Below are 10,227 nucleotides of genomic sequence, written 5' to 3'. Positions count from 1 at the left end.
TCAGTCTGTCCTGCATCTGCTCTGGGAGCTGCTTTTCCTACAGAGTCAGCAAATCCCAGGAGTTAGTCTGCTCTGACCTCTGGTGGACAAGAAGCTTCAACTGACCGGTTCATGGCTGCAGGATGTTGTTTTATACAAGTAGAGTCTGTGGGTGTGTGACTTAAATCTAACATACGTGCTGGTGTAGTTCAGTTCTTTTAAATGTGTGCTATTCTGTATTTGAGTTCAGCTCGACTGCATCAGGAGTTTATAATTAAGAAAAAAAGATGAGAAATCAAGAGCTCGTGAGCAACCACACTGTAACTCACAAAGTTCATTCAGCTTTAAATACACAAGCTCACTTCTGCCTCAGAAATGCATGTTAACTGCCTTCCAGTTGATTAAGCACTTTAAAGTAGTCAAACAGTGAAAGTAGGTGAGTTAGGTGAACTAAACTTGAAAAAACCTCCGATAATCTCAAGATATTAGCCATCGAACTCAGCACAAAGACAATCTGTGAGGCTTCCTCCAGGTACAAAGAGATTAACTACAAGTCTGCAGGGACTGAATTCAATACTAACCTTTGTCATGATTACAGCTGTGCAGAATATTATGAGAAAAAACAATCAGAATTTAACAAAGACACACGTCTGAGTCTGTGGGAGGGTTTATCTCTAACAGTGCATCATGGGAAGTCCATTGATATTCTACATTTGTTTCTTTTGAACTAAATTAAATGTGTAAAGTGAACTCTTCAACGTTCATTCATTCAACTCATCATTTCAAGTCAAAATACTTCCAAGTTTTTAGGTGGCCTACCAAATGGGTCAGATTTTTTATTTCTTTTTAAAGTTCAATCAACTAGAAATGAGCAAAACTCATATATTTGTAATAAGTGAACCAAAAAGTTAATTTGGCTGATTTAGTTTCTGATGTTTTACATTTCTTAGAAGCAGAACTCTTCCTTCACGTTTTAAACAGAAGTGTTGTTGTTTTTATTGAGTCTGTAACGCGCAGCACCGCCAGATGGCAGCAGTGAGCCCGTGCCACGTTGACTCTGCCACCAATAACAACACGAAGAAGAACAGGCCTGTGCTGCGTTCGGGAACCTCTGAGAAGGTGGGAAAGTAGAGATACAGTCAGAAATCATAACTACTTTGACGCTACGAAGCCAAATTATCTTTCTTTTAAACTCAAAACCGATTCTTTACCTGATTGTGTAGCAGGGTGGGAGGCTTGTTCTTCATAACCAGCCCACACTGAGCTACATCTCAGCGACATAATGACAGAATCAGTCACAAGGAGGAAAAAATAAATCTGAAACGAATTTGATAAAAATGTAGGTGAGTTCTTAATTTATTTAAACATACTTTTTGTCTGAGAAAATCACATATTCTCCCGCTAACAAGCACTGAATGCCATATTTCCTATAACCGTGAATGCAGCTCCGGCCAAACCCGGATGTTTTGCTTCAGTCGGTCCAGCTCTGAATGTGGACCGGAGGTTCAGAGAGTCAGTGTTTGTCAAATAAAATCATAATTACAGCCAAATCAAGAGTTTAGCAGCTTGTCAGTGGTGTTAGCTGTATTGTGAAGCTAGCAACAGGTCATTTATTTAGTGGTTGAAGCTCCTCGAGTGGAAACAGAACAACATGACCAGGCGGGACTCCGGACGCCTCTCATCGGCTCAGTGAGTCCAGTCGCTCCCGCAGGATGCTCCGGGAGTCGTATCCCTTCGTGGAGGACAGCTTCAGCCGCTTCCCGTCGCAGAGCAACATCTACGGGCTGTGTCAGGCCGGGGAGCAGGAGCTGCTGGCGGCCACGCTCAAAGGAAAGGTGGTGTGCTTCCGGTACCAGGAGCTGCAGCAGAAGGTCCGACCTGTGGCCAAAGAGGTCCAGTTCACCTACATACCGGGTACCGCTTGTTTTCTCTGTTTCACCTGCTCTGTGTCCTGCAGTCTGACTGGTCCAGTTCGCCCAGAGCCCACCTGGTTCCAGCCCCTGGACTCTGACTGCATCAAAATGTTCTTGATTTAATTTATGAAGCTGATTAAAAAACATTATTGCCAATAATAAAATTACAGATCAAGATAATTTATTTTGTTTGAATCTAAAACCTGCTTTCTAAATATAAACTAGGATATTATTTCATATTATTTCATATCAATAAATATAAAAAAAGCAAAACAAAATTCACAAACACTTACGAAAATCACAATCATTGTAATTACTGTACAGCCTGAATCAGGGGTGAATGGATGAGCCTAAAGTCTGTGGAGATGGAGCCAACGATACCATAATTATATGGATCATATAATATGTGTGCTACCATGTTTAACGTTCACCATTAATTAGGCCGACAGGATGTAAAGTTCATCTGATGGATTTGTTGTCTATACATACTGGTCAAGAGGAGATATTAATCAGTCTGTATGTGTTTTAAAAATCATTAAAAAATAAACTAAAGTTATTATGAACAGGTTTAAAATAAATGACATTTTAAATATTAGTGTTTGTTAGAAAAATGTGTTTAATATCCTGAGAATATGTCGTTTCTTCTATATGTTTTTTTTTTTAATGTAATGAGCTGCAGTGTTGGAGCCGATCACCAGCGCTCAGGGATTATTGTTCACATCACATCGACTCATCTTTATATTGAGCTTGACCTTTATCCACTGTTACTGACGGCAGGAATCATTTCCCAACAGTTTTTAATGTCTAGTTGAGTCAGAGATTGCTTCATGAGTTCTAATCCATTAAACAAATGTTATTTTAATGAGATGTTTTTATTTGAAGTAAACGTTCGTGCTGTCGGTGGTGTGCTGAGATCTGATCGTGTCTTCTTTGTGCAGTTGATGCAGAGATCGTATCAATTGATGCCTTCAACAAGTCTCCACCCAAAAGAGGCCTGGTGGTGGGCATCACCTTCATAAAGGTATCCACCCACTCCACCTGGAGTCAGCACATGTGTGAATCTAATAATACTACAGTAACTAATGTGTGACCTCCTGCAGGACTCTGGTGACAAAGCCACTCCCTTCCTGAACATCTACTGTGACTATGAGCCCGGCTCTGAGTTCAACCTGGAGTCTATTGCACGTGAGTGAAGCGATGCCCAGATGTTACGGTGTTCTCTCTGACAGCTGTTTCACGAGCTGATGTCGGTGTTTCTCTGAACAGAAAGCTGCCTGAACCTGGAGCTGCAGTTCACGCCCTTCCAGCTCTACCACACAGAGTAAGTGTGAAGGACAAGTGGAGTTCATGCTGAGTTTGGTTGTCCTGTTAAAAATAGTACATTTTTACCCACGGTGAAGTTGTCAAATAACATAAGAGAGAAAAAGTGTTGATACATGACGATGACTTCTGATTTGTCTGAGCTTCACTCTAGACTCAGACTCTGAGGTGACTGTGAGCTGAACATGTTGTGTTGACGTTATGATATAACAGTCAGTCGGCCCGCCGTCAGGTCCAGTGTTTATTTCCTTTTCCATGTTTCCAGTCCTCCTCTCTGCAGCCACAGCACACATGATGAGCTTCTGTGATTATTCACTGTAATACATTAAGAAAAACACGATTACAGGCGACATGATTCCAGCTCCAGTTAAATGTTAAAGTTAAATGTCAAGCACAGATTGAATCTTGTAAAATATTTCTAACATACTGCTGCTGCTGCATTTGGTAACGGTGTTAGTTTCACGTCTGACATTCTGTTGTTGTGATGAATCATTAAGTGTTGCTGCTGCAGTGACTCAAATTCTCAAACAGAATCGATACCGTTTGACTCGTCATGAACGGGTTTTATTTTCTTTACGGCTCTGATGTTGTCTGTGAGTCTGACTGAACACATGTGGACAGTAAATGTCAGTGAACTTCTGTCCCTCCCCCAGAGTGCAGTGTGCCGACGGAGGCAGCGAGACAGTGTTCCTGCTCAGCGGACACGACCAGCGGATCCACCTGTACCACGAGGTCAGGTCACAGCCTGCATGTGCTCTTGTTTCAGTTCCTTCAGTGACGCTTTTCAAATGCAGCTATTGGGATTAAATTACTCAACACAATTTTTCTAATTACGTTGACTGTATTTGTGAAGGGATAGCTCTACAGTTTTTACACGGCAGTCCAACATACTGGCCATTCAGAGCCCAGTGGAGCAGAGCCTCTGCTGTGCTGAAAGGAGCCAGCAGAGGTAGTCTGATGAGAGGTTTTTCAGGACTGTCCAAATGGTCGGAGACTCAGAACACACTGAAGAGATTGTATACTTCATCTGGCATGAGAACATCTCAGGAACCTCCAGGACGAGCTGGACAGCGTTGCTCGTGAGAGGGACGTCTGGACCGACGTGCTGATCCTGCTGCCGCCATCGCCTGACTCCAGAAAGGCAGCAGGAAATGAATGTGCTTCAATCCTCTCTGTAGTGGCAATTTTTCAATGTCCTTTAATTGCCGTTGCTGCACAGGTGGAGCAGAGTGAACCGCCGCAGATCAAAAAATAGAATCTCAGAATTCTCTTATGGTGAATCTGGTGTCTGTGCTGGTTTGATGCTGGTCTGGTGAGAACTATTGGCTCTCCCCCGACCTGTGCCGTCCTCTTTCTGTCACCTGTCCAGTTACCGCCACCATGTGTCTAGACAATCCACATCAAACTACCTGCCAACAGCAAACATAAATGGCTCTTACACTGTCTGTTAAACTATATTCCTAACTTCATGTGAAAGTAGCACAAAGCTTCAGGCTCGTCGTCGGCCACACCAAGTGGACGTCATCCAGACTCCCTCTGTGTGAAGCTCCACTGCCGCTCAGCACGGACGCTCTGAGGAAACACGAGAGGGAGTTTTGGACTAAAAAGACTAACTTTGGATTTGTCTCAGTCAGACTGCTGAAGGCTCATACGAGCAGAGAACAGGGAGTGCAGAGCTTGTTCTCCTTCACGTTACAGAGAGATCTTGTAACGGACAGAACCAGCAGGAGGAGGATCAGAGCGAGTCGGTCCTGGTCCAGTGTTCATGGGGACACAGTAGTTATTTAAAGACACACTTGAAAAGCTGTAAACCGAGTGTTTCATTTAATCTCATGTTTGTGGTATGATTTCCTGCTTCGATTCAGTCCCATTGCACATTTGTCATGTTTGGATTTAAGATAAATAAATGTTTTAAGAGAAAGCCCAGCTGGTATGGAAATGCTCATTTTTAAATTTCCTCTCTTTAAGCATTAAAAGTTCAGTTTCAGAATGTGTCCATGACCTGCTGACGACGGGATTCATTGGTTTTGTCGAATAGAAGACTCGAGTATTAAAAGCTGCAGGAAGGATTTTCTTTCTAGCAGAGAGATGAAACAGAACCGTGATGAGTTCTGCATATCTGTGGCAGACATTTACTTTGATTCATCATGCAAACATCAGAGCATCATTCAGCGTGACTCTCTGTCTCCAACAGAATGCCTCCCTGCACCAGTTTGAAGAGCAGCCAGTGGAGAGACTCTTCCCTGAACTGCAGCAGCTCCCCAGCAAGTGAGTTACTCAGAGTCGCTTCAGTGCTGCTCGCTCTGTTTGTGGCTTTGTGTTGGATTGTGTGTGATGAGGGACCATCTATACACCGCTTAGTCCTCACTAGAGGCTGGAGTCTATCCCTGCAGATCCCCACAACCTTCTACAGGACCAAGTGGCCACAGTTAATGGATTACCACATAAAAATAAGGAGCCACACAAGCAGCTGCAAGGTGTCTCAGTGGTTAGCACCGTGGCCTCACAGCTAGAAGGTCGCCGGTTGGCGTCCCGGTGAGGACACCCGGGATCTTCCTGCGTGGAGTCTCCATGTTCTCCCCGTGCAGCGTGGGTTCTCTCCGGGTTCTCCGGCTTCCTCCCACAGTCCAGAAACATGCTGAGGTTAATTGGTGATTGTAAATTGTCCGTAGGTGTGAATGTGAGTGTGCTTGGTTGTCTGTCTCTAAGTGTAGCCCTGTGATAGACTGGTTACCTGTCCAGGTGAACCTGCCTTCACCCTGAGTCAGCTGGGATAGACTCCGCCCCCCACCACCCTAGTGAGGATGAGGTGGTGTTCGGTTGATGGATGGAGAAAACAGACTAAATACATTTTTATTAATTCTTGTTGAAAACCTGCAGTCAGTAAAAATTCTCAAAGTGGCAAAAAAAAGATTTTTTTATTCAAGATGGCAGCAAAACATCTTGTCTTGTGTCAGTTAACAAACACAGTCAGCACCTCCTGATCCACAATCCTCTGTGTCTCCTTTTCCTCCATGCAGCGTGCTCTGGTTGGATATGTTGAGTATCGCTGGCGGCCGGCGACTCTCAGCGTTCGGTTGTCAGAACGGCTGTCTTGGACTGGCTCTGGTCAACCAGACTGGACCAGGTGAGGGACTCCAAACACACAATAATGATTCAGAGAGGTTCAGCTCTGTCACATGACTGTCTGATGACTGACGACTTGCTCCTTTGTGTGCCGTTTTATTTTTTTAACCCCAACTCTCTCATGTCTGTTCAAGTCAGATTGTCAGTGAGTTGCCGCCGAGTCACTCATTCACAATTTATGCTCATGAATCTGATGCAAATGGTTTTTAAATGTACAATAACGTGATTCTTTTTTTAAAAGAAATATCCTGATTTTAAGCTTAGCTGTGGTTGTTTTTCCTTTGGGACTACTTCAGGAAAGTTAACCATCATTTCTGGGGTTTTTCTCCGTTTCTGTTCTGTGTGAATGACGACGCTGCAGTAATCCTGTAGAGCACTGTCTGCTCCTGTGTGTTGTAAGAATAATGTGTGTTTTAATCAGAGGTTCTGCAGAGCTGGCGGGTCCAGTTTGACAGTCCAATCTCTACAGTGCTGCTGTTCCCGCTCCGCTGCCAAACTGAGTGCAACCAGCCCGGAGGAGAGAAAAGTATGTCCAGTTTCCTTATTTCTCCTCTTCTGAAGCTGCCATATAGTTCAAGATTCTCTGTTTTCCAGGTGTGGAAGCTGAAGGTTACAACCTCCTGGTAACCAGCACCATAGAGATGGCCGTCATCTACAGGTCAGACTTCTGTGTTCTGCAGTTTCATGTAGACTCTGTTGCTTTCAAGATAAACCAAACAAACTGTTGTGTGTGTGTTTGACCAGAGATGTCCAGGAGCGTGGTTTGTCCTGGTCTACCTGCCTCTCAGAGAGTGACCAGTGGGACGCAGTGCTGTGTGCTCTGGTCATTGACCTGGACTTTGACGGGCAGAAGGAGGTGCTGCTGGGAACATATGGGCAGGTGAGAGCACCTCTATGCTAATGGATGGATGGATGGATGGATGGATGGATGGATGGATGGATGGATGGATGGGTGGGTGGGTGATACTCTGGTTTGTGTTGATCCGTCTGTCTGTGCTGTCCATCCTCCTCTCCCTGGTCGAAGCTCCAAGCCTGTCAGCTCCTACTGAAAGAACGTTTTGCCCACAGTGTGACCTGCTGGTGTGTTTTTATTAGCTTGTGGACAACACTGGAAGTCAGTGACTCAGAGGAATAAATGATGTTCACACATGATGTTGTTCACAGGAAACACTCTTTTTTGTGAGTTGTTTTTTTTTTTGGAACAGCAGACCTCCACATGAATTAGATGACATGAACAAAAGGTGTGGAGCCGGTGACTTTGACAGACAGGACATGTTCGGTGTCACCTTCACTCGTCTGATAAGAACGGCTGAATGAGGCGGTGAGATCTGGACGATAACCCTCTTCTCCATCTTTCTTTAATGCAGGAACTTCTGTGTTACAAGTTCCAGCCGGCAGGGAGCAGACGAGACGGACAGTTTCAGCTGCAGTGGAGGCGGAGCTTCAAGAGCCCCTTGCTGTCCATCATCTACCTGGACCTGACTGGGGACGGTCTGAGAGAGCTGGCCGTCCTCACGCTGAAGGGGCTGCACATCCTGCAGGTGTGGATCAGGAATCTGTGTGACAGTGAGCTCTCTGGATCAGGAGCTCTGCTGCTTTTCTACGTGACAGCGAAACACATAGCTCTTCATCAAACTTGCTCATCAACTGGCAGAATATGTTGTTTGAACTGAAGAAGTAAAAGCTGCTTGCTGACCTCTACTGGTCAACAGCAGGAACTGCAAAATACAATTTTAGAAGCTCTTAACCCCATTAATACAAAAGGCATATGTAAAGTTATTTCTGCTATGGACATAATGACAAATACTTTATAAATATGTTTTTTTTCATTATATTTGTGCCGATAAAATGAGATTGTTCAGCCCTTTTTTGAACGTTCTCTATCAGAGAACAGCTCACAAACAAACCCAACCTGATACTGGTGAACATCTCCCTTCGCCTGGTGTTCAGCTTCACTGTCACTCATCGACAACCAGCAGCACGTTTACTGGCTCACATACTGCATCTCGTTTGCTTTCGTGTTATTTGACTCCTCTTTCTCTCTCCAGCACAGTCTTACCAGCACCGCTCATCTGGTCCTAGAGCGGCTCGCCCAGAGGGTGTCGGCGCTGACCGCCGGCTCCGAGCTGGAATCAGCCAAAGCTCAGAAGGCCGAGGAGAACGACGTCCCAGCTCAGAAACAGGACTGCACGACTCAGGCGCCATCAAATTAACAGAAATATGGCAGTTTGCTTCCACATGTACGCCCCGGTGGCTCAGACTGTTTCAAGTGTTTGTCTTAATTAAAGGTGCGATGTGAAGGATCTTCTCAGCGGTTTGCATTCCTGATGAGTTCAATGTGCTGATGGTGACCAACAGTAGTTAGAAAACCAGACTATTCAAAAGTGAGCACTGTGCTTTTGAGTTTAAATGTGGCTAATAGTGAATAAAAAATGTAAGAATAAGCTGATTCTCATCCTGGCTGATTATTGCCTCTGTGGCATCACGTACGAGGTTCATTCAGAAGGTTCTCAGCCTCACCCAGAAATGCCAAAAAGTTGTTCTTGCGTTTTATTTTTCAACGTAATCTCCTTTAGCTTCAGTGCACTGGTCCACTGATGTTCACCATCTCTTCCTGGAAGGTCACATCTTGAGCCTCCAGATGCTCCTCAGCATCAGGGATGACTACATCATCATTGTGAGAACGGCTACCCAAGGAGGGTTTCAGTTTGGGAAGCAGAAACCAGACGGTGACGGGTGGACTGAGGAAGGTACATGGGGCAACAGTTCAAAGCCACATCTGGCTTCTTCGGCCACCAGCGCTGTGTGGACGGACTCATTGTCCTGGAGCCACAGCAGCCAGCTTCAAGCTCTCCTCCCCTTTTTTCCTTAAATGCTTCAAACAGTTTTTGTGGATGAGATGTGAGGCTTCATGTTATACAGTTACCACCCCTTGTTTACGGGTGAGGATCAGAGCATGTTTTTAAAGTGCACTCATGATGTCCCTCCTGCAGCGCGAACCGTCTGGTCACATGTCACCAGTAATAGTCAATAGTCACTGTTGAAAAGTTATCATTAAATTTAACTGATGGAAAACAAATAAACGACGGCATTTTAACCGAATTTTGTGTTTGTTTGTGTTATTCAGAGTTTTGACACCAACACTTTTATTTGCTGCAAACGTGGATCAGTTCTAAATGCCAGACGTGGTTCTGCTTCGGATTCTGAGGGTTTAACGTTTATCTGATGATGTTAAAATCTGAGCTTGTGCAAGAAAGACATGAATGTTGTTCACAGGACGTCTGTACTGTTTTTGTCATCATTCTGAGCTGCTGTGTGTGAGCTCTCAGGAGCGAGCACATGGTTGTGATGCAGAAACAGGATTGCATCCAAACGTTCTGGTGGAATGTTCGATCTCTTCCTGTACGTGGCCTCCACTGCATCCTGCACAGAGCGACCAACTCCCGCCGGGGCAGCCAGGTAGGCCCGTGCCACTGTGGCCAACAGCCGAAACTGCTCTGCCCTCGTCCTCCACTACTCAGTGAAGCCCCCCTGTCAGCTCCGAAGACGGAGATCTCCATGTCAATAGACTCCTCCAGTGAGGGCTGCTTGCTCCTGGGAGCAGAGCAGGCCTCCCAGGAGGAGCTCCATACCAGAGCTCACCCTGACAGCCTGGATCTGCTGACTCGCTCTCCTCTGCCTCTCCTGAGTCGCTCTCCTCATCTTCAGTCTCTCTGAAGTCAGATTGAGATTCTTTGAGGCGTTTGCTCCCCTGCAGGTTGTCGCTCTTTGATTCTGATGAACCAGGCTGCTCTTGCTCTGGCTGTGCTTCGTAGCTGGGCTTCGTCTCCCTTCCCCCTTCACGATCCTCAGTCTCTCTCTTCAGCCAGTCAGAAGTGACCGTCTGCTC

General features: G+C 45.3%; 1 protein-coding gene across 2 annotated transcripts; it reads left to right on the top strand.

Annotated features, from left to right (window-relative positions):
* The first annotated feature begins 1,357 nt into the window (after positions 1–1,357).
* kptn (kaptin (actin binding protein)) lies at positions 1,358–9,440 on the top strand. Of its 2 annotated transcripts, none has more exons than XM_008282631.1 (12): positions 1,358–1,893; positions 2,831–2,913; positions 2,993–3,077; positions 3,159–3,213; positions 3,866–3,944; positions 5,407–5,480; positions 6,233–6,339; positions 6,760–6,864; positions 6,933–6,996; positions 7,083–7,218; positions 7,706–7,879; positions 8,392–9,440. In XM_008282631.1, exons 1-12 carry the CDS (start codon positions 1,692–1,694, stop codon positions 8,635–8,637), a joined length of 1,410 nt encoding a protein of 469 aa, XP_008280853.1. In that variant the 5' UTR covers positions 1,358–1,691; the 3' UTR covers positions 8,638–9,440. The 2 variants fall into 2 exon arrangements, with proteins under 2 accessions (XP_008280853.1, XP_008280854.1); XM_008282632.1 differs by having other exon boundaries at positions 1,360–1,893; positions 8,387–8,632.
* The last annotated feature ends 787 nt before the right edge of the window (positions 9,441–10,227 follow it).

This window comes from Stegastes partitus, unplaced genomic scaffold (genome assembly GCF_000690725.1).
Source record: "Stegastes partitus isolate 25-593 unplaced genomic scaffold, Stegastes_partitus-1.0.2 Scaffold280, whole genome shotgun sequence".
Classification (NCBI taxonomy): Eukaryota; Metazoa; Chordata; class Actinopteri; family Pomacentridae; genus Stegastes; species Stegastes partitus.
Note: the sequence above shows the minus strand (reverse complement) of the source record. Positions and strands in the feature narration are given on the sequence as shown.